Below are 25,501 nucleotides of genomic sequence, written 5' to 3'. Positions count from 1 at the left end.
CTAGTGTTATTTCTAATAACGCCTGATGGTCGTGTATTGGTGCCAAGTGTAGTGACTAGAAATATGTGTGTGTGTCTATATCTCTCTCTGTAAAACATGTATATATATATTCATATAGTTAAAATGAATAACCAAGGCAGAATCCATAGTGTGTAAAATTTAAGAAAAATTCACAATTATTTTTTGAGTGTGTGTCTGTGTGTGTGAGAGAGAGAGAAAGAGAGAGAGAGGTGTGATACATGGGAAATAAACACTTTGAAAACTTCATTGCTTTGTTGAACTAAGCTAAAAGACATTCCCCTCAAAGACCTAAAGCTTTTTTAGTGTCCTTCATGTTCTTAAACTTCTTCCTTTATCATTGTGGATATTCCTTTGTATGTTGCAGATATCAGCAACAAATGGGCATCTTTGACATTTTGCCTAGGTTATCCCTAGAATATATGTTTTAATTGGATCATTGGAATTACATAGATCATTAGAATTACATAGATTTGTATCTCTGATTCTGTGGAGTTTGGGAAAGAAGATTAATGAATCAATAGCAAAGAACAAGTAAATGTTATTTACTTAAATGAAAAATGTAAAACTTTGCTAGTCAGAGAGTGTTCTTTGAAGGTATTGAATTGGATCCCCAGAAATTAAATCCCTGCTCTATTGCTTATGGAAATTTTCAATTTAAGTTGAATGAAATTATGTTTATCAATAATCTGGAATTTATCTATTTAGCTTCCAACTGCAGAAATTGTTACTATTCTTATCTTTGCATTTTAAAAATAGCCATTTTAGTAAGTATGAGAGTCAGATTTTGATAAATCTATTATATCATAAAAGTAATTTTTTTTTGCACTGGGGCTTCATTTCCTTAATTGTACAATAAAATATAATAAAGCTTAGCTTTCCCAACTGATGTTTTACAATATGTATTTGTTTATATATATTATTATCCTTAAAACAATCAAATAAATTATTTGAAATTTGGTTTTCCTTGAAGATTTAAAGTTTGGGAATATTTAACTAACGACTTCCCTCTTATCTCCTTGTATTGGCCCTGGTAGACTCTTAGTTACTGAATGAAGAGCTGCAGGTATTTAGAAGGGGTCAGGTAGGTGGGTTTGTGACTCAGTCCTTCAAGATATTATTTTATTATTTTCCTTTTTGATTGTACATTTCTAACTAAAATGATAATTTTGAATATTATACAGTTTTAATCTACAATTTGCTAAAAACAGGAGGCAAAAAAAAATTGATATTGAAATGATAAGACTTTGACTATTGTAATCTGAGTTGTTGCAAAAGGGCTCTGCCTCTCACTAAAAATAGGTGGATCTGATAGAGAGAATACAGCAGTAGCAAAAGTTCAAATGCATCGTTGAGCTCAAAACCAAAGATGGAAACTCCTCAAGTGCCAGAAATCTAGAGGGAATTTATATTCAAAGAGAGGAACAGGGACAGATTTCAGGTGCTTCAAGAAGTATTATCAGAATGAGGCATAGGCTTTGCTAGTTAGGCACTGGCTTTAGTCCTCATGTCAGCACAGGAGATGAGGCCTAGGCCTGTATATGCAGGCAGGCAGGCACCTGTAGCAGAGATGTTGCTTTCTTTGAGAAATAGTGAGGAAGAAAAACTTTCCACCTGCCAAGGAAAACTGAAAGCAACTAGATACCATATCTGCAAAGAGTTGCTCATGAGGAATTGGAAATCCAAACCCAGACCCCTTCCCGGTCCGACGACACACTTTTAAATAATAGTAGTATCTCCTCGTTTGTTCTAGAAGTTCCAGTCTGAGAAGTTAAGGTTAAAACTTCTCTGCAGTTGGAGAAATTCACAAAGTCATCATAGACAATACAAACCCTTCTTTTTGGTTTCAGAGACCAGCAATTCAACGTGGGTGCTTACCGTTCTTCAGGGATCTGAGAGCCTTCCAGTCCTCACATGTACAATACCACACAACACAATAAGAATACCTTTTCCAACTGATGGCTTGCAATCCTCTGGGAAAGATGACATCTGTTCATATTTATTATTACTCTTAAAGCATTCAGATTAGTTATTAAAATTTTTGTTTTGCCCTTAAGATTTAAAACACAAAACATGCCCCTATAAAGACAATGTCATAATCTAGAAATAGAAACAAAAGCATGAAAAATGGCAAATTGAATAATTCACACTCCCAAATTCTAGATAATAGGTGAATCTAGAATAAATTTTACAATAAGAATATTTTAAGTGTTTAGTAGTTAAAAGAAGCAGAAACCATAAGGTAGGAACAGAATAGTTTGAGAACAAATAGATTTGAAAACATCTAAGAATACCTACATAGTAATTGCAAGATTAGGAAAAAAATAATCTAAGCATGTATTTGAAACTAGGTTGTACACAATAGGAGAGAAAATGACTGAATTGGAAATGAAATTAGATAAATCACTCAGAATGCTTCTCTGAGAGATTGAGAGGTTGGAAATATTGAGTGAGGATTAAAGAGATAGATAGTATATGAATTTGATAGGAATATGGGAAATGAAGAGAGACGATGCAGGCTAAGAGCATTTGCAGAACTGAAAAATTCACATGACCTTATTCCATCAAGTTCTAAAATCAATTCCCACCTGCAAATGTTGTAGTACGGCCACATTACAGTGAAGACATAATATCTTAAAAGTGGCCAGAGAGAAAAGATAGATTACAAAGGAATGATAGGTAGATTCACAGTAGACTTGTCATCTGTAATAATGTGAGCTAGAAGACAGTGAGGAACATGAAGGCTACATCTTACATTCAGAAATATGTTTTGATCTGGTCAGGACAGTAATGGATTGGCATTAAGTAGATGACTAGAATGTTTTGCTCATGTAAAAAGATTTGAAGCAATTATGGAAAATGTTAATATTTGTTAAATGTAGATGGTTCAGTTCATGGATATTTGGGAGCAACATATAATGACATTCTTCACTATGGGTTCTAGAGTTCATGTACTGGGCTCAAAGATCCTCAAAGCTCTTTACATATAAAATGTGGACCTTGGGCAGTTACATCACTTTGTACCTCAATCTCATCATCTGTAGAATGAGAGAAAAGAAAAACAAACCCATAACTTCATAGAGCTTTTGCAAAGATTGAGTGAATATGCATTATGCATAGAAATCATTTAATTGATCCTGGTTCATGGTAAGCACTTACTGAGGGTTATTGTTTTCTCTATATTTTTATGTTTGAAATATTTCTTGTTAAAAAGAGAGTTCAAAGAAATGACAGTTAATGAGTAGTAGAAATATTAAAAAAACTGCAAATTGTAATCAAGGTAATCTTCACCAAATTATCAATTAAAATCACTGATCAAAATTCTTATATGACACATCAAAAAGTTTTTAGAGCCTCACTATCAAAATTAAAATAGAAAATATCGTGAACATTCTAATTTGGTTTCCCGCTTATGACAATAAAGATGGCCCACATGCAGAATGGGTTTTGTGTAGAGGCATACTTGCAAAGAGCTTCTAATTTATTCCCTTATCTTGTCATTTAGAAACAAAACACAGAGATTCTAAAATTAAACCAGTTTTTTATAACGTACAAGTACAAGACTTTGAAACAAGTGAAAAAGCAATTTTCTCAAATTTTGGTTCTGACACATAGATAAAATTTAACATACATACTAATGTTTAGCTGTTTTTCTAAGCAAACATATGAGACTTTAAAATTTTATTTGTTGATAAATCATGCCTTTTCCTTAGTAGCTATATCACATATAAATAAGAAACTATTGAAGATTTTTACAACCACGGGTGTTAAAGTCAAGCTGGTCTCCTCTGCAAGGTTGGGGAGAATCATTAGCTATGGGTGGATCAATCCCTGCTTCGGTGAAGCCTAAAGTATGCTTCTTAGAATTGATTATGAGAGGAGAAGAAGGCTTCCTCCACTCTCCCCACCTCCCATCTGTGGCTGTCTGGAATTATAGTGGCCACCCTGTAGAGTATTATCTGAAGCCACCAGCTCATTTCTTGGTCCATGTATTTTTTCATCTGTGTCTGTAATGACCTCTCGCTCTCAGTCACAGTGGTAGTTCATGTATTTCTGTTTCAATTGTCTCGAGCATCTCCCAAAGTGAATTAGAGGTACAGCTCACAAGTCACACTGATGTCACAAGTGTGCATCCACATTTGATAAACATTTCACTTCTTTTGGGTCTTGGAATATCATGTAACAAGTTAATTGCATTATTATAGTTTATGGAGACTTTAAGTGAGATTTAAACCATATTAACATATAGTTTTGACATGTTATCTATTAATTTCTTTCTCCATGTTTAATCCTATCTCATTGAAAAGAGCATGTAGGTATCTTTTTCTACTTGAGTTCTTTTGGTTTCTGGAATATGTGATCTGAAGCCCCTGAACTGTTCCAGTACTTTCATTTTATAGATGAAAGCTGAAGCCCAGAGACAGGAAACTAATTCATTGAACCAATATACGTATTTGCTTCCTATGTTGTGTTAGTAGGCGCTATGTTAAGTACTAGGATATTGTGATGAATAGAACTAACATGACCTCACCTTCTTGCCACAGTCTAGAGAGAAAAGAGGTCTTAAACAAATAAAGAAAAATAGGTATCTAGTTACAAATTGGGATAAGTATTATGAAAGGGAAAAATATAGTGTGCTGACAGATTTATATTGGGGACCTAGGTAAGACTTCTCTGTAGTGATATTTAAGCTAAGATTTGAATTTATTTTAGGAAAAAAATCAATCCAGGCAGAGGGAAATGCATGTGCAAAGATTTTGGTTCTGAAGGGAAGCTTTAGTGAGTCAGGGAGAGAGTAAATTGAGATGATGATGGAATGGTAGGCAGGAGCCAGATGGTGCAAAACTCTCCAGGCCATGCTAAGGGGCTGACATTTTATTGTAAATGAAATGGGAAGCTATTAAAGAGTTTAAGCAGGAGAGTGACATGATCCAATTTATATCATAAAATATTACCTCTACTGCAGTATGGTTTGGAAGGGAAAAAAGGATAAAAGTGTTAGTGAGAAATGAGGCTGTTGTATAAATCTAACCAGGAGCTGTCACTGGCCTGGACAAAGGTAGTTGTCGTGGGGATGGAAAGAAGTAAACAGTTGGGATCAATCTGAAATTTCCGCATCCACCTGACCTGCACTTCACACTGCACCCCACTGCTGGAACTTGCCACCGAGTTGAATCTGATCAATGTGCTCTTGGAACTCTCCCCTGTTCTTTTGCAGAAAGTGCTATTACCTCTTCAACTCACTCTGGTTGACTCTGCACATTTTTCTTGGTGGATGCTATAAAAAAGATGATAGAAAAGATCACATTTTACAACAATCACATTTTACCTTCTGGTGATTTAGATTTGTGGCATGTGAGGAATTCCCCTGCCTTGCCAGCTTGGAGGAGCAGGTCTCCTCTGAGACAAAGGACAATTTTAGGATAGGTCCTACTTTGAACAGCAACTCTGATGTCAGGAAACTGTGATGCCACATAATGTGTACTGTTCATTTATTTCTGGTGCCAAAGGATGTGTCTGTGAAAAAGAGGCTTTAAGATGAACTGAGAAAATTTTTCTGTGCCAAGTGAGGATGCCACCATCACACAAGATTTTCTGTATGAATAAAGGCAGCTATACCCCCGCTCCCTTTTTCGCACCAGGAGGTCAAAGGCCATGTCTTCAACTCTACTTTAACATTTGCTGTTTATTCCTGGCCCCTTGCCTCATGGATTTCTACTGGGTTTGTGGGCTGATCACAGTTAAGGAAGAAGAAGGGAGGATCAACTTGTTACATTTCAAGAGACTGCTGATGATTGACAATGAGATATTTAAAGAGAAGAGGGATCTGGCTTAGACAATGTTTATTAGCTCTGTGATTTAAAGCACGTGACTTAAGCTCTATAAGATTCAGTTTCCTATAAAAAAAAAAAAAGGCCCCATGATGGTGGCTGCCTTAAATTATTTCCTTGAGAATTCAGAGATAATCCACATAAAGCATCTGGCCTGTGGTAAACACAGTTGTTACCTGTGAATGACAAATTTGGAGAATTTGCCTACTGTTCCTGCTTCTAACCCTTATTCCTCCTCCTCTTTAATTCAGCATGAAAGTTAAATCTACTATAGGAGCATGACTTCTTTCTGGTCATACAACACACTCTGATGCATATGCTTAATTCCTTAGAACAGCCTTCAGAAGCAGGTCCTAGTATTCCAACAGTGTCATAAGAAGCAAATTTTGTATTTTGTATATGAATGAAGAAATGAAGTTGCTTTGTAGATACTGTACAGCTAGTTTAGAAGAAGGACAGAATACCTCTGGGAGGTATGAGATGGCTTTTATTTTAAGGGGTACAGCACAGAAGAATCATGGTATGTGAGAGCCCCAGACTGCAGGAATTAGAAGGTGAGCTGCCATGGGTTTTCCTATTCCTGGTGTTCTTCTTTATCTGCACAATGAACCTGGGTTTAGATCATCCTGGATGACTTTTCTGGTTCTAAAATCTTAATATTCTAGAATGATATGGTTTGTGCTCCTTATTTGCCAGAGCTTTTTCTTGAGCAGCCTGGCAGGCAGTGTTCATTTCTGGTCTGTTTTCCAGGGTGATAGTCTAAGAAAGACCAGGGAGGTTAAGCAGAGTCAAACTCCCCTTCATAAGCAAACATCTTTATAGTGAAGATATAATTTGGCTTTGTGGAAATCTTCTCCCATACCTTCCATAATATTCTACACTTAAGCAAACCTTTCCTTAGAAGCCTATTGATAGATTTGGATTTAGGGCCAAAGAGGTTGCAGTTTTCTAGAGCTGAGGGAGTCTACTCGTCCTATCATCGACCAAGTGCAGTCAGTCCTCAGGTGGATGCCTTCTCTTCTCTCTCATTGCCACTGCTCACCTATGGTCTTTATTGTATGTGACAGCTCCCTAAGTGGTTTCATGTCCAAAGTCTCACCCCCTCTAATTCACCCTTCTCCATTGCCCCCCAATTTGACTTTCTAAAACACTGCCCTCAGAACTTAGTGTGACTTAAAATCCTACCCTGTTTCCCTATTGCCTACAGCATGTGGTATCTAATGCTTTTCTTGTCTGAAGTGGGTGCAGCAAGCTGATCCTTTAGCATGTAGAAGGCAACCATTTTAATTTCTGTTTATATTTAGTATTCATCTCATTTAAATATTTCAAGTTTGATTAGTTATTTACACATCATTTATGGAGTAGTGCATACATGCAATTTCTAAATAATAAAGATACACAAATGGAGACTTTAGCTTTTATTTTATTTTTGCTAATAGGGATGTATAATTAAGAATTTGGACATTATTGATTTAAAGATTAAGTAAAATTGCTAGCTTTTCTTAAGAAGGCTCAAAAGTCCTGCACCTATATTTTCCTTCTGGAGTTCCTCAGCCACTGTGTGCACCCCTTTATTTTCCTACACCCTGCACACACCCATCTACTTGCCTAGATTTTGCATATGCTCAAAATGTGTTTCCCACTGGGCTTTTGCTCCCGCTGATGCCGCTTAATGCAAAATTTCCCTGCCTGTTCAAGACTAAGTCTAAAATGTTGCCTCATCATCTTGCCCCAGAACTCGACATCCCAGTAAAATTAGCATCTCCATGCTGTGATTACATGGCACTTTGTTGCTTCATGGCAGTGCTTTTCATGCTCACTGCTCAAAAGATGAATTGTGTATGTGTCTCCCTGAATAGGCCGTGGGTGCCTTCAGGCAGGAATTGCATCTTACTCATCTTTGTACCCAGTATGTTGAAGTCAATACATGGTGTTTGAGTTATTTTAAATTTTCATGAACATGTTATAGAGAAGAATCTGAGAGGGAAGGGGCCAATGGTACAAGGAGTAAAATTGGCTCAGTACAAAAAATCCTGTGCTCCTAGCTCAGACTGCTTCAGTAAAGACTCTGGAAAAGCATGTATTTTTTTTTCATTTAGCTTTGAGGTAGCATTGAGGTTATGGATTGCCTGTCTCAAGGTCACTTGAGTCCCATTGAAGTGTTAGGCAACTCGTTGTTTGGAGACTGTGTAGCTTATGGAGGATGACACTGTGTGTGTCAGACTGTGTTCAGTGTGTGGGGGTGGGGGGAAGAGGTTGAACATGAAAAAAAGTGCACTGTAGGTTGGAAGCATTATATTTAAACAACTTCCTGGAAAAGAGTAGTTCCTGGTGATAATGAATGAACGATCATATATATAACTTATTTCCTTCTTTCTTTCCATAAATGAACCCTTCTCCCTACCCTGTGCCTGGCACTGTAGTAGGTACTGGAACAGTGATGAAAGTTCAAGGACCCCAGCCTTGAGGAGCTTATAGTTCAGCACCAGAGAGAGACATGTTAGCAAACAATTGTAACAGAGTCAGAAGTTCTCTCTTGTGCACAAGAAAGCTCTGTGAGGGAGTGATTAATTTTGCCTCAGGGTTTCAGGGAAAGGCTTCTGGAAGAAAGCTGAGCATAGAAGTTTGGAGAGTTCTGAGCACAAGTGGAAGGCAGGAGTTGTGCTTTTCAGGCAGAGGGAACTGCAAAATCAAGTAATTAGAGCAAGGGTTTGGCAAAATTTCTCTATAAAGGATTTGCCGGTAAGTGTTTTAGACTTTGCAGGCTGTAGGACTCTTTTGCAACTACTTTTCTATAATGTTATAGCACAAAAGTAGCCATGGGCAAAGTGTGAATGAATTGGCATGGCTGTGTTCCAATAAAACTTTGTTTACAAAATTGGCAGTGACCAGCATATAATTTGCCAACCCCTGGTCTAGAAGAAGGATCTTCAGGGAGCCTTTATTCTGATGGTGCCTAATCTTGTCAAGTATTTGGATTACTTTGCATTTACTGTCTCCTGTGCCCAGAAAGCTCTCCTTTATGCTCTTCCTTTAGATTTTCTCAATGGCGTGCTCCTTTTTATTCGGGTCTCTGTGAAGTCACCATTGAACCTTTCTGTCCACTGCATATGTGCATTCCCCATATGCTCCATCTGTTTTCACCGCTGTGGTTTTCATCACAGCATTACACTAAATCTCTGTTATGTAGACATTGTTTATCTGTTTACTTTCTGTCTTTCCTACTGTAATTAAGTGTCACATCTTATTATCTATTCTATTCAGTGGTGTGTTAGAGCTGATTGTGCACCATTCTCCCCAACTCTAAGTCTGTTCTCAATCATGTCAAGTGGTAGTTTTATATCATCCATGGTAGGGATATTTATACTAAAGAAATCAGCCTTAAGGAATTTTTTTTTTTTTTGAGACCTTGTGCCTAGAAGAAAATCAGCAAAGTCTGATGCATAATAAGTACTTGTTTTGGAATAATATGTGTCATTACTACCTGTTGATTGAGAGAACAGATATGCACTTAACAGACAGCCCTCTTGCAATTATTAGCACTTTACAAGAATTTCCATGGCCTTCACTAGGTCACTACTGAAGATGAAGGAATCAGGACAGAACACTATACTACTCTCTTTATCCCTACAAAACTGATTCTTTTATATCATTACAACATGGCTCTGGTTTTATGCATTCAGTTCCACACTCCTTCCTGTGTGTCCACTGAAGGCTACTGAGTGAATGAGGGGCCTCGGGCTTGCTTGCTTCTTTTTTACTAAACAACATGCATTTTTAATGAATTCCCATAGCTCAGTGTGTTTTAATTTTTTTCAGTGTGTTCAAAGCCTTGATAAGTTCTAGCCTCTTTCAAATGTCTTACTATATCCCGTTTATGATCTGTCTGAGACTTTGATTTATGGTATGTAAATAGGCCCTAGTCTATACTTTAGAGCTGTGATTGGTTAGAAATGTATCTGTTTATGAACAACTTCCAACCCTAATAGTCTAATTTTGAAATCTGTATCAGTATGAGGCCCCAGAAGCACTTGACAAGAATCACATTTAACAGCCTCTTCAATCTCAGTTCCTTTAAGTGAGCAACATTAAACCTTAATACTGCAGGCCCATTTGTAAACCCACAGAGACTGATTAAAAAATCCCATCAAATTACTCTGAAATCCACATTTAACATTTACAAAGAACTTTGCATTTTCAGGATGCCTGCTAAACAGTCTTTTAAATTCCCTGTCCTAAGCACGCACTAAAAAACAGCAAAGTGAGCTTGTATTTTGTCAGCCATCTGGCTTATCCCATAGCTTTCCAGGACACCTGGGTTGGAGAGGACTTTGGATGGTCATGCAGAATACCTTCACCTTCAGAGACATCCACGTCCTTCATAGCTGTTCTGATCTGTAGCTTTTCTGCTTCTCCCTGTTTGCTTTTGTCCAGTGAAAGAAAATTCACTCTTTAAGCAATCTGTACAATTTATAGAAAGTTCTTTTTTATCTTCATCTCTGTAACTTTTACCCAGTAGTTCTATCTCTGCGGAGTTACTCAGATTAAATTGGCTTCTTACTTCTGTCTGATCTCAAGAAAGTGGGGACAGTTCTTATGTCCCCTGAGTCCTCTCTTCTCCAGGCTGCATATCGACTGTTTGTTCAGCCATTCTTCTTTTGACAGCCATTCTTCTTTGTGCCCTCTTTATTTAGCTATCTTTTCTCTGGACATGTTCTGGTTTTCAGTGTCCTTAAAGTAATTGAATAATGCTGGGTTGTGGCTAGGACCATAGACTTTTAAGTTAGAGCTGTCCCTTCATTTATTCCTTCTGTGACCTTGGGTAAATGGTATACCTTGTTTGATTGCCATCGTCTCATCTGAAAATTGAGCAAAAGTATACTTTCAGTTGTTGTGAGTACTAAACAAAACACAGTAAAATAATCAGGTGACTGCCTAGTACAAAGCAGATGAGTTCAAAATATGGTTAGTGCCACTGTAATAAGTATTATTATTCTCCGGGTGTGGCTTCTGTGACAATGTTTGGATCACTATTACATTTTTCATTTTAGATTGTAGTTTACATGGGGACATTAGACTGGCCTAAGAAAAGCACAATCCAATCCAATGTTAATGCCATGTATATGTGTGTGTGTATACACACGCACACTTGTATGCTTTTTATAATTTTCTATAACCCCATTAATCCAATAACTGATGCACAGCTTGGCATTCTTGCCCTTCCTTTACATTTCTTCCCCTACCTGCCAACCCCCCAACTTATGTGACATATGGATTATATCTTGACTCTTTGGAAAGGAAAGAATGATGATCATTCAGTATACAGGAGAGGAATTCTTGTCCTCATTCATCCATCTGTTCACAGGGTAACCTTAGACAAGACATTTGAGCCTCAGGTCTTTTTTTTTTTTTTTTTTAATCTCTGACAATGACGAAAGAAGGTTTTTTCATGGAGGAAGGTGTTAGAATCCCAGGCCCTTAGCAGTTCTAAAATTCATTTCCCTCCTGCAATTTAGTATTCATCCTCAAATGTGTAATCAGGTCCCCTCAGCTCTGACTGTCTTCTGGGTTTCCATTGTGTATCTAACTGATTCATAGTGCTAACCGAACTAAAGCTGTTTTGCGTGGCTTTGCATTCAAACCTTCTGTTAAAATTGCCATGTCGTCCTCAAGGGAAGCAGTGTTGAACTTGAGTTCCTGTGCTTAATCTTATCCATCCTCTTTGAAAATAACATATCTTAGTTTTGTGGATATGATGATTGTTTTCAATTTACACTAATTTTAGAATGGTTTTAAATTCACAGAAATGTTAAGGGATTTCTCATATACCTGAAAACCAGTTTCCTATATTAATATTTTATATTATTTTGGTATATTTGTGATAATCAATAAATCAGTGTTGATATTCTGTGATTACCTAAAGTCCACTTTATTCAGATGGCTCTACTTTTTACCTAATTATTTTTTCAGCTCCAGGATTCTATTTAGCAGTCATGTCTCTTAAGATTTCTCTTCTTGGCTGTGACACTTTCTCAGACTTTTCTTATTTTTGATGGCAACAGTTTTGAGGCTGCTAGTCAGCTACTTTATAGAATGTCATTTAGTTGAGATTTGTCTGCTGTTTTTCATGATTAGATTGGGATTCTAGGTTTTGGGGAAGAAGATCTTAAAGTGCTGTTCCTATCACATATCCGAAGTATATAGTTTGAGCATGATGGAAAACTATTGATGTTAACACTGATCACCTGGCCCAGGAAGTGTTTTGTCAGATTCTTCCACTGTGAAGTCACCCCACCCTTTTTCATATTGTCCTCTTTGCTCAGAAGTGACTGTGTACATGCAACAGAATTTTATTTTGTGTTCACCTAACTGTCCAAGGCGAGTATTTCTGATGACTGTTGTCTTTTCTCCACCTGTTATTCAAGGGCTCAGTGTTCTTCCATTTATTGACATCCCTAGGGCTTTGCCATCTAAATCCAGCCAGTGCTAAGGAAAAGAGAATGTGGAGGAGAATGTTTGCTTTTAAATCCTTGGCCTGAAAATGGCACATATCACTTCCACTTACATTCCATATGACACTCATTCATCTGCCAAACCTAACTGCAAGGGAGGCTAGGACATATGGTCCAACTAGATGCCCAGGAAAAAGAGGAAATGGATTTGGGAGGAAAGCTAGTGATATTTATCATACTCCTTTAGAGAATAAAATATAAAAAACCAAGCACTACCCCCTATTATTAATAATAGAGCATTACTTCATTAAAAAATGAAAACAAAATGGAACAATGTGATCATAGAATCAAAGAGAGTCCTATAAATTGAAAAAGAAAGCTTAATAAAAAACTTCCCCACTGATCGTATTTTTCTTATTTCACTGTTGACCTGTGAACATTTGTGAGAATAGGCCTGTAAGCATTTGAGAACCTCTGCCATATATTATGTTGATACCAGACTGTGCATTATTCCTAGAGTTGGCCATGCTGATTTTGCCTCCATTCATCGTTTGTCTGGAATGCCCTTCCTTTTGTTTCTTTGCCTATAAAAGTGACAGATGATTTGTCTTCACCCAGCCTTGAGACAGAAGTATGTCCTTGCTCCTCGGTGCCATAATGCCACTGTGTATTTAGTCCTCATTTAACAGCTATCCCACACTAGTATTACATATAAATATTTTTCATCCCTACACTGGTGCTCCCTAAGGACAACACAGACTTTATTCGTCTCTTAGATACCAGGCATAGTCTACAAATATAAGCATGTTTTTCAAATGTACACAGAATGCTCAATATGTCAACAAGTGTTCTCATTTTGGAAACACATTTCTTTACAATACAACAATTATAAAAGTGAGTCTTATTTATGATAGCCAGAACTTCATGGAAGGAATCTGTAGTCCATCTTGGAAAGATTGGCAGGTTTGATTGCTGGTAATAAGGGTAATGACCTGTTAGGAAGGCTATGCTGCTTTCTATGTTTGTCAAGCAGATGGGCAGAACTCCTTTGAAATAAACATAGTGCAAAACCTGTGTGTTCATAAATCATCACTTTATTAAAACTCAGACTTGGAACTCATACTCTGAGAGAACTCCACTGCTCTTGGGCAGTGGGGCATGGTATAAATGCTTGATGCTTATTATCCTGAACAGGAGTTAGCAACCTGAATTCACAGGGTCCCAACAGGGAGATAGCTTCACCATAGCAAAAGAACTGTTTAATTACAGCTACAGAAAGAGGAGCATAAAAAAAAGCAATCAATTATTTGTAGGTATTAATGACTCAGCTGCTCTGCATCTCTTTACCAAAGAAAATATGACAACTTAGTTACTTTATCAAGATTAGAAATAAAATATGAATTAAAAGACACTTGTCCCTTCCTTCTATCCTTTTATATCTCGTCCTCTTAGCCCAGTGTTTACTTTCAAGACTTTACAAGTTCAAATAATATTTTACTAAAGCATAATTAGGCATTCTGTTCTCAGAATGCTCACTGTGCCTCACTTACATACTTCTTTGAAAAATTAGACTTTCATTAAGATTTATATTTTTAAGGGATTTTCAATTCAGAGTATTTTATCTACTTTTAAATTCTCAATGACAATAATTATTATAGAAATTATTTTTCCCACAATGCAGATGGAAAAATTCAACCTTACATGTTAAATGACTTTCTCAGGACCACACAGCAATAGGGGATCAAAGCTGGGTCTCCGACTATATCTAGAGGCAAGTGTGCCAGACCAGCACCTGCTTGCCCACAGTTAGCCTCACGGCAGAAACACTTGTGTTCTTTTTATCCCCCTCGATTATGTAACTCTTGTAACACAGCCAAACCTTCATAGAAGAGGTGATCTTCAGCTGGACTTGGATTGGTTCGTAGGGTTTGATAGATGGTGATAGGGCTACACACTTGTTTTGTTTTGTTTTGTTTTTCATAATGTGGTTAGCTAGCCACATGCTCCTCTCACTGTCCCTATTATGTTCGATTGGGTGGGCCTATGGAGGCAGTGATCAGAGATAGAGCCATTCCATAATATCTGCTACCACTCAGAGCAGTGGAGTCTGATGTGCTCAGATTCAACAGAGACTCATAAAAGGAACTGTGGATCACTAAGTTTACTAGATATTATTTAGAAGGAAATTAACTCATAAATTAAATGGAATTTTTAATTTACAAAGATAATACATAATTATTAACCAGAATGTCAAATTTCCTCATGTGTGTAGTAAGTACGTGTGTGTGTGTGTGTGGACACTGACTTGTGTATTACTAGACTCTTCAGCGTCAAAGTAATTGCTGAAGATGACCTCTGTTTCCACATATTTTTCAGGGACATCTCATGGCCATGGGGGTTATACTTTTGCCTTTTTTCCCTCACTTAAGTCATTCTTCTGATCTAACTTGATCAGAATTTCAAAACCCAGGATTTTCTGATGGATAATTGAGTAGAAGAAATTTAGCATTAATAGAAATCTTCCAAGTCCTGATGATGACTGCTGGAAGCTTAGGACTTACAGTGGCAGTTTGTTCTAAAGAAGTGATTCTGGAATAGTAATGAACCCTTAAACTTGGTGGCACCTTGCGGTCAGACACTGCATGCACCAGGGGAAAAAAAAATTCACATTTTAGCATGCTTCTGCATTTTCCTAATCATAATTAGCTTTTCCTTTTTTACATATGCTTTACTGCAGCAAATTATTATAGCTTTGCTTTTATTTTTTATTTTTTTTTTTAAGGTTTATTTATTTATTTATATAAGCACTGGGTACAGTCAGAAGTGCGGGAGGGTGAGAGAATTCACCAGAGCCAGAGCAGGGAGCAGAACAGGCAGACTGACGAAATACACTGCTGAGGGGAGCAGCGGGCGGCAGGAGAGATTTGTGCGCCATGTGGGCCCCTCTCTGGTGGCGGGGGATCGAACCGGTGCTGCAGAGGCTGAGGGCAGCTTCGCAGCCCTGCGCTCAAGCGCTGCGCCATCAGGGGAGGCCCAACTTTGCTTTTAGAAGAAAAAAAAAAAAGTAAAGATATATTACTGTAATGTCCCCTTCCCAAACACTTATTTTACTGTGTAAGCTATTGGCATGTATGTATTTACTTAGAGAATGTTTTTGACAATTTGCAAATTTGCATTTTTTTTAAAGATTTATGTATTCATGCATACAAGAACCAGGGTATAGGCCAGGGTGAGAGGACCCACCAGAGTCAGAGTTGGGAACAGAACAGGCAGACCAACTGAAATACACTACTGAGGGGAGCAGCGGTGGAGACAGGAGAGGTCCGCGCGTCATGTGGGCATCTTCCTGGCTGGCTGGGATCGAGCCCACACTGCAGAGGCTGCAGACAGCTTCACAGCGCTGCGTTCAACTGCCTGTTCCACCAGGGAAGCCCCAAATTTGCATTTTTTATAAAAAAAATAAAAATTGGAATAATCATTTCATTTTGTTTTGCAGAACCCCAGCTGAAAGGAATTGTGACAAGGTTATTCAGCCAGCAGGGATATTTCCTGCAGATGCACCCAGATGGTACCATTGATGGGACCAAGGACGAAAACAGTGACTACAGTAAGGAATATTAGGTTCTTGCAATTCATTTACAATCAAGTGTATGGCCCAGAGTATCTTAGACTTAAAGCCTGACCACAATTACTTTTAAACTATTTAACTGCTTGTAAGCTAGTATAAATTTTTTAAATCCTTCTTGCTCTGATTCCCTATGTCAAAGGATAGTAAGGGACAGAGTTTTTATACCAAATGGGAAGGTAAGGAGGCGCAAAGGAGTTTCAGTTTGTCAATCAACAAGAATATCCTCTCATTCTATTGTCTATGTTCAGATGATAATAAGTATTCATTGGAACAAAGGAGGACTTCGAGCACAAGATGCTGATCTTTAATTTTTAATCCTAGAACCAAATAGCAAACACCTTAGAATAATTCTCAATTTTCATAAATTCTAGATGTTCCAAATTACTTTTTAAGGTAAACCATTGAATACATACATATGCATATTATGTTACTTTCTTTTGATTGAAGACAAAGTTTTAAAAGAAAAACATTGAAATAATTAAAATTTATTTTATACAGTATATTGAATAGAACAGAATAATAAAGATTTGTAGACTTGAAATTTTGTTTATAATTTTTTGAAAAAAATCAAATATTAAAAGATTATTAATAACACCTCTGGCATCATCAAATTGACAAGTTTAATAACTAAACAAAATCATCATGGTGTGACAGAGTACATTTGTGTTTCAGAAAAAAAATGGAAACAAATCTTAGAACTAAGAATGTATCTCAGAGCTAAGAAGAGCTAAGAATAGTATCTTTCAATTTCTTAATAATCATATAGAGACATCAAGGGGAAAATTAATATTCTAAAATTATGTAGGGTGTCATATTGTTTTTTAAAGTTTGTCTGGATTCATTGCTAGAATTTCAGTTTTGAATATATAGTAAAAGTTCACTAAATATATGTCCAGTTGAGTTATCTTCTGAGAAATGTGATTTATGTGATCAGAGTGACAATCTTCCAAACTGCATAGGTAACCTAAGATATCTGATACTTTGTGATGAAATATCTTTTAAATTAAAAATGAAGATTTGAGGAAATAGCTATAATCCCTTAAGTGTGAAAATGTTCTTGTCCACCCCTTTCTAAATTAGTCTTTGTTCACTTAATATTACACATTACAAAATACAAATTACAATGAAGAAAAGATCTTATTATGGAGAATTTCATCCCAGTTTTCTTGCTCTTAGTTGTAAAGTAGTTGATTAGCTTATTGTGGTTATTGTTGGCTTGTGTTTGTGTGAATGCATTCTTTAAATGATTCAAGTTTTTAACTCAGCACAGAAGGATAAGGATGCTTTTCTTTCCATGTAGGATTCTCATCTAACTACATCTGTACTTGAATGTAGGTTTAGCAAAGGTACAAGTATAGATGGAAAGAATCAGGGGGACTGTATAGCTGTGTCACTCATACTCCTGGGCTGTGATGTCAGAAGCTTCCCAGGTATAATCTGAAAGTGGTCACCAAACAGAGGCCAGGGAGAGACCAACAAAAGGGGCACATCACTTCTGATTGGTAAGTTATAGTTCTAATGAATAAGGGAATTTACTTATGAGAACTTGCTTTGGGTAGCCTCAAAGCATGTGTTTTTCTGTACCTCTCCCTTCTCTCTACCCCTGCCAAGTTTCAAAACTTTTATGGAGGATTTAACTGTGTCCAGTCATGTATGCAGTCCAGAGAGTGTCAAGGCTTTATCCTTGGAGGAGCCTTTGGGACTGTACATTCCAAGTGGAAGTGGATAAGAAGCCTCCAATTGCTGAGGCTTAAGGCTGTACCTCACATTCCAAGAGTCGAGACTATAATGCACGTTCCAAGGGGAGGGAATGAGAAGCCTCTGATTACCTGGCTCCAGCTCTTCAGTCAGCAGTCCCTCATGTTCTTTTGATTGCCTCCCTCAATGCATACTAATTCTGAGTTATTGATTGATATAAATTTATTTTTGTGTAAGATGAAGTGATTGTAATATTAACATCTATCTATCTATCTCTATATATATACGTACACACATTGATGAAGATAGATTTAATTCTCCAACAAGTCAAATAACCATACTCAGTTCATATGATGCAACTGTAATCCAGATTCCTGTCCTACAGGTGTGTGACATTTATCATGGGTTGGGGGGGTGGGTAGGAGGTGGAGGCACAAGTGTGGAGTCAATTAACACAAATCCTTTACTATTTTTAGAAAAATAAGTAAAAGTGCTTTCTCTGCTGATGCTGGTTCAATGTCTAGTGTAAACCCATACCCACATATGAATACACATATTTATACACATTTACTTATAAATGTATAGTAAGCATATATCTACTAGCACAATCACATGATGGATAACACAGATACACTGAGATGATACATTTTAAGTGTTTTTAGAAAATGACTGAATTCACGAAATTAAGATATCTAATTTTTTATGAAGAGAAACTACTGCACACACTTTTTGATTAATTGATATTAAAAATAGTTTAGAAGAACAAAATGTGGAGAATAAGATAAATTCATCTGTGCACTTAAAACCAGTTTCTGGTTTAAAAATTTGTTAAAAATATGAATGAAGGGCCTCCCCTGGTGGCGCAGCAGTTGAGCGCTGGGCTGTGAAGCTGCCCTCAGCCTCTGCAGTGCCAGTTCGATCCCCGGCTGCCAGCGAGGGTCCCACATGACGTGACAGACCTCTCCTGCCATGCCTACTGCTCCCCTCAGCAGTGTATTTCGTCAGTCTGCCTGTTCTGTTCCCCACTCTGGCTCTGGTGAATTCTCTCACCCTCCTGTGCTTCTGATTATACCCAGTGCTTGTATAAATAAATAAATAAATCTTTAAAAATATATATATGAATGCATCTGAGTCCCACCTGAGTTCTACCTCTAATGGAATTCTGTTTTTTTTAACCAGATATAATAACTACCCTGATTTTTGCATTTTTATTTCCATGAAGTTTTAAAACATATTTTTACATGCATGTATATTAAAATCACTCATAATATTGTGTTTCTTGTTTCAGAACTTTTTGTGAGAGCATGTACTTTTCCTCCCAATATTATGGTTTTGAGATGCATGTATATAGGGTGATACGTTTACTTTATAGTGTTTATATTCATTTTTGTAAAGTATCCCATTGAAGGAATATAACCAAATACATTTATCTATTCTCTTTTTGGTGAATAATTATAATTTCTATTTCAAGTCAATTAAAAACAGTACAATTAAAATATTTCTTATAGTTTTTTAAAAAAAGTTTATTTATTTATGCATACAAGAGCTGGGGTACAGGCCAGACGTGCAGGGGCGGGGTGAGAAGATTTACCAGAGACAGAATGGGGAACAGAACAGGCAGACTGACTGAAATACACTGCTGAGGGGAGCAGCGGGCAAGATAGGAGAGGTCTGCTGGGCCATATGGGTAGCTCTCTGGCCAGTCAGGGATTGAACTCATGCTGCAGAGGCTGAAGATTGCTTCATAGTGTGGTGCTTAACCCCCTGTGCCACCAGGGAGGCCCATTTCTAAATAGATTTTGAAGAGGCCTTCCCTCACCATAAATTTATCAATGTATTTTTACATAAAATTTTTAAATAAAAAATATAACCTTCCAAAGTTGCATATCTCACCTTGGCGTTCTCTATTCTGATACTCCAGTGTTTTTCTACTCATACCTTCTTCAACCCCTGACATATATTTTGTTGCTTTTTTTTTTTTTTAACTTTTGATCTTCTTCCCAGAGAATGTAGTTTCCATGAGTGAGGAAACTGTTTTGAAGTATCTTGATGTATCTTTATAACCTTAGGCTGGTCTCTAATGGTTTTATCTAGTGTGTACTTCATGAAAATTGAACAAATGAATAATTGCTTATGTATATGTGCAAAAGTTTCTCCAGGTCTTTGGTTCCTGGACTCAAAGCTATGAGAGTGTGGGTGGGTGTTTCCCTACACCAACAAACACATTTTGGACACCAGCAGAGTATCTAAGAACTCAATTTAGCTTAATTCTGATACTAGTTAATAAAGGATAGTGTTAGATCCCATAGAAAAGACTTGTGTCCTAAGACCACTCTCCTCTTCAAAGGCTAGTTGAAAGTCCAGGCTGTTCTCTGTGCTTCGGACTGATGGATTACAGTTTGGGAGTTCACAGGACCCCTCCCCCAGATTTGATTAATTTGCTAGAGTACTTAACAAAACTCAGCAAATCCACCTATCACTAGATAATTGGGCTTATTACAAGGATATTATTCAGCCAGATAGTGTTAGATGCATAAGGGTAGGGGTGCAGAGACTCTATGTTTACTCTGGAGGTTCCATCTTCCCCAAATCTACCATATTTACCAAGTGGGATGCTCTCTGACACCCTTCCTTTTTGGACTTTTATGGAAGCCTCAGTTACATAGGTATGGTTGATTAAATTATTGGCTATTGGCAGTTGAACTCAAACCTATAGACCTTTCTCCCCTCCCCTGATAATGTGGAATGGGACTGGAAAATTCCAACACTCCAATCATTTGGTTGGCTCCACTGGTAGCCAACTTCCATCTACAAAAGTCACTATATTCATGTAACATAGAAACTTTTTTCAGTCTCAATACTTAGAAAATTCCAAGGCTTTGGAGCTGTGAACCAGGAAATGTGGGTAAAAAACAAATATGTGTGAGAAATATATTTTCTCATCTGAGCAAACACTGAGATAGATACATAGAGAGAGATAGATATAGGTATAGATATAGATATGGATATAGATATAAACTCCAAATATTTTTAAAATTTGTCTTTTGAAATAATTTTAGACCAGAAAAATTACAAAGTAATACAGGAAATTCTTGTGTACTCATCATCCAATTTTCCCTAATGGTGCTATTAGGTAACTATAAGAACAGTACAATTATCAAAACCAGGACATCAACACCAGTTTTGCCCTGGTTTATTCATATTTCACCAGTTTTGACTAACGTGCTTCTTATTTCACAGAAATCAGATTTTAACTGAAAAGTTTCCAATGAAAATAATTTTACTTATATTATTATGGGTGGGGGTTATAGGTAAAAATATTGGAGAAGGTTTTAAATTCTGCTCAATTTTTTAAATAGAAAATTATAAGACCTAAGATGTTAAAATGCCTTTTTGTCACCACTTTGTGTGGGTAGGAGAAAAAGCATTTAATTGCTTAAAAAAAAAATCCTGTTACTATGAGCATCTGTCAGAAATGTGTTGTTTAATTCACTAGACATCATTAGGTCCAACCAACCTTACCATGATATCTTGGATAGAATTGATAAAGACACCTGTTCTTTTGTTCATGGAGAAAAGACTAATTACATGTAATTGACTACAAAAACAAATGGGTTTGTCAGCAGCAACAGATAAGAATCCCTGCAAATGAATGATAACAAAAGATGCAAAGCAGGGTTGGAACATTGGCACAGAAAAAGACAATTGCAGTTTGGAGAGTATTAATAGGAATATTTTACATAAATTTAGAAAGGTAATTATTCTGCTCCACTAGTTACCATAAGAGAAGATATGTTTGAAGAGGTCAAACACGCTGAGGTAAAAATAATTATTATAACCAAATGCATTGTTCTCTTTTCCTCTGAACAAAAAATACTTAGAGCCAGTTGAGTGTGGAATGAGCTGTCTGACAAATTTGTGTAATGGTGAAACTGGACATATTCGAGCAGATGTTATACTAGCACTGGGAGGGGGTTTTACAAGAAAACCACTCTGGTAAGGGAGAGGGAAGGACGTAGTGGGGGTTGAGATAGTCTCAGAACTAAGTGACTTTTAAGATTATAGTCCTGAGTTTCTTTAAAATATTATTTTGAATTATTTTAAGATAAGTATATGGTACAGAATTGTAATGACACAAAAAGATACACAAAATAGCAAAAATTGTCCCTGAGAGCCAGAGAAGCCAGCTAAGTGCTCTTGGCAGGCCTTGTGTGCTTCTGTTGAATATGAACAGTATCACAGAACACCAAACAAGGCCACTTGTTTGGATCAAGACAAAAACAAGACAGTTCTATAGCATGTCTGAACACAGACAGACACAAAAATGTTGTCCAGACTACGAAACAGTCAAATATTTCTCTATCCTACTTTAATGAGCATGTAGCTCTTTTCTTCTTGCCTTATACTAAGAATTTTTGAGATAGCCCATCACAGAATTATGTCTGTTTCTGTAGAACATCCAAGACAGAGTAAACCCATATTTCTTTGAACCCTCCCTAAAATCACTCAACGAAAATCCATATCCTGTAATAAACCCTTTCATACACTTTAAAGACATCCAGTTTTGCCATGGGGTGTACTTATTCTCCTTGCTGTAAGTCACTGAATCCAACTTTTTTCATTCATGGGTATGATTCTTTGGCTAGAAGTTGCTGACAGTCAAAAGCAGTTTTATCTATGTCTATGGTGTGTGTGTGGTGAGAGAGAGAGAGAGAGAGAGAGAGAGAGAGAAATCTTTTTTCTTCCCAGGAATGTTTTAAAATTTAAAATGTTCTATACATAAATTTTTTCCACTTAGTAAATATTTATATGGGATTATTAAACCTAATGAAAAGCATTTCATTTTTTCCTCATATTTTTCTAATACAAACAATGCTATAAGAATATTCTGTAAGCAAGTCATTCTATATGTATGCAAGTGTATTTATAGGGTAGATTCAAGTGGAATTGTTGGGTAAGTGTATGTGCTTTTTTAATTCAAAAATATCTGTTTGCTTTCCATCCTACTCTTCTTGTCAATAAAATTTTATCAATCTTTTGTTACCTAAAAATACAAGCTTTCATTTTCTTATCAGTTAGGTTGAGCACTTATTCATGTATTATAAGAGTCACTTGCACTTCTTTATCTATTAAATGTCTGTTTATATCTGTTTCTATGAATGTCTGCTTTTTCATTTGCAAGAAATCTATATTTAAAAATAATTTATTTATCAGACAAGTTGGAATATTTTTACTCATTTTGATGTTTGTCTCTGAAATTTTGCCATTTCATTTATTTTAAATAAGATTTTTTGCCCTAAGCTTTATCTTCCTATTTAGAAAGAATTATAAATTATAAAATATGAAATTACAGATTATAAACAATATTCTGTTTTGTTTTAGTAATGTATTGCTTCATTTTTATACTTAATATTTAATTACTCTAGAATTTCTTTCGTGAGATATTTTGATGCTAGAGGTCGAATAGTTTTCATTACAAATTACCGGTAAAGTACAAATACAGTTTCTTCAGAGTTTATAAATGTATTGAATTCTCCATGATTTCAGCATAAAGAAACACATTTCAAAATGATCTGTCTGACTTTTCAGTAACCCAATTGGAAATATAAACATTTAGTCATTCAGTTATGTTTTCTATACAATAACAAACATATGATGTTTTGATATCACCAGTCATAATTGTATAGATACAGCCAAAGACAACAGAAGCTCTGTATTGCTAAACTATGAACAAAAACATGAACCAAATGGTTGGTTGGGGGAAATAATCAAGGACATAAGGGATATTGCAAAGAATGATGGAGATGTTCTCTTTTCTGGACAAGAGCTCACATCTTTCACCTGTTCAAGCATTCACTTTATGGTACTCATGGGAGAGTCAGGACTATGCATATCCAATTATAGGGATATTATTTTCTTCTAGTGTCACCTAAACTTTAAGAATATGTCATCAATTTGTATGTGTGAAATCACACCTACAAGTTAGATGGAAAGAAAAAGAAATGCATGTGTTGTCTTGCTGAGTTTCTGTAAACAAGACTAATTTACATAATCTCTGGCTGTGTGTGCAATGTTGTTACTCCTATAGTGGCATATCTTTTCAAAAACAAAATTAATATTCAGGCTTAACTTCTGTATGTACCTACTTCACTTGATTTGTTTTTTCATGAAGGAAAAATATTACCTTTTGATTTTGATAGCTGGAAGAAAAGTAACAGACATTTATTAGAAATTGTTTTTTGTTGATGTGTATTGATTTTAAAGAGCGTGCCTCTGAATAATATCTGTGGCAAGCTTGAACAAGAACCAATTATTTCCTTGAATAGTTTGTCCATTCACACAAAATCATAAGGGAATAATTTCTCAAATTTCTTTTTTTTACCCTTGGTCTCTTACCTTCTTATTGGCTTTATATTTCTTTTTTATTCTAAACCTTCTGTCCTCATATGTCCTGCTGGTCATTGGAGTGAAACATGAGTCATTTGAAATTATGCTTCTTCATAGTTGCTCTATGACTATTTATAAGCATATTAGTAGACAATGTATATAGTGGTTAAGAATCTTTTTTTTTTTTTTAAAGATTTATTTATTTATTTATACAAGCACTGGGTACAGTCAGAAGCGCGGGAGGGTGAGAGAATTCACCAGAGCCAGAACGGGGAGCAGAACAGGCAGAAGGACAGAAGTACACTGCTGAGGGGAGCAGCGGGCGGCAGGAGAGGTCTGTGCGCCATGTGGCCCTCCTCCGGTGGCCAGGGAGCAGCCGGGGATCGAACCAGCGCTGCAGAGGCTGTGGGCAGCTTTGCAAGCCAGCGCTTAACCGTTACGCCACCAGGGAGGCCGATATGGTTAAGAATCTTAAGGGAGCTGCTTAACCAAGTGTGTTCCTAGACAGAATGAGGACTGAGATTTTCTTTATTCTTGGCTATATGAGGTGACCAGTGTTTTGGACAAGTCACGTAAGCTTTTTCAGGTTTATACAATCTCTGATTGTACAAAGTGAAAAAACAAAGAATCTCTAAGATTTTGATAACTTTTTGTTTAATTCCTATATAGGAGTAAAAGTATGGTCAGAAAAACTGATTGACAGTTTCGATTTGCATAAATCCCATTTGGGCTTTTTTATTTTTTATTTTTGTTGAAATAACATTTCAATGTAACATTTAAGTTTCAGATGTGAATCATTATAAATCAAGATGTGTGTATGTACTATATTAAAGTCCAATTCTGTCCTTCCCTATACAATTGACCCCTTTAAAACCTTATTTACCCATCCTTCTTTCCCTTTGCCTTTCTAGTTACCACTAGTCGGTGTTATAGTCTAAATGTTTATTTTTGTTTTATTTAGTTCATTCATTTGTGTTTTTTCCCCACTTACAACATATGAATGAAAGCATATGACTTAATTCACTTAGCTAAATATCCTCTAGATTTATCCATGTAGTTGTAAATAGGAGGATTTCACCTTTTTTATAGGTGAATATTTTTCTATTATATATGCACGTCATAGCTTTCTTATCACTCACCTGTTGATAAGACACTTAGATTGTTTCCAACTCCTGGCTATTGTAAACAATGCTATAATAAACATGGGGATACATACATGTCTTTGAATTGGCACTTTTTATTTTTTGGATAAATACCCAGAAGTGGGAAAACTGGATCATATAGAATTTTTGTTTTTAATTTCTGATCCCCTAAAAGGATCTTTTCCTTTTCTTTCCTTGATGGCTGAGCCATTTTGCATTCCCATCAGTAGTGTTCTCTCCACATTCTTTCCAACACTTGTTGTTTCTTAACTTTAGGATAATAATTATTCTCACAGGTGCAAGATGATTATTGTTTAGATTTGTGTTCCCATAATAATAGATGAA

At 36.4% G+C, this 25,501-nt stretch overlaps 1 protein-coding gene across 6 annotated transcripts in view; it reads left to right on the top strand.

Annotated features, from left to right (window-relative positions):
* Positions 1-25,501, top strand: part of FGF12 (fibroblast growth factor 12) — a 638,738-nt gene that overhangs the window by 428,766 nt on the left and 184,471 nt on the right. For all 6 annotated transcript variants that reach the window (XM_054700452.1, XM_054700451.1, XM_054700450.1 and 3 more), the window contains one exon: positions 15,798-15,908. In XM_054700452.1, the coding sequence (XP_054556427.1) occupies positions 15,798-15,908 (111 nt within the window). The remainder of the gene's footprint in view (positions 1-15,797; positions 15,909-25,501) is intronic.

Source organism: Talpa occidentalis, unplaced genomic scaffold (assembly GCF_014898055.3).
Source record: "Talpa occidentalis isolate TD23 unplaced genomic scaffold, MPIMG_talOcc4v2.1 talOcc4.4, whole genome shotgun sequence".
NCBI lineage: Eukaryota > Metazoa > Chordata > Mammalia > Eulipotyphla > Talpidae > Talpa > Talpa occidentalis.
This window is presented reverse-complemented; position numbering and strand designations above follow the sequence as displayed.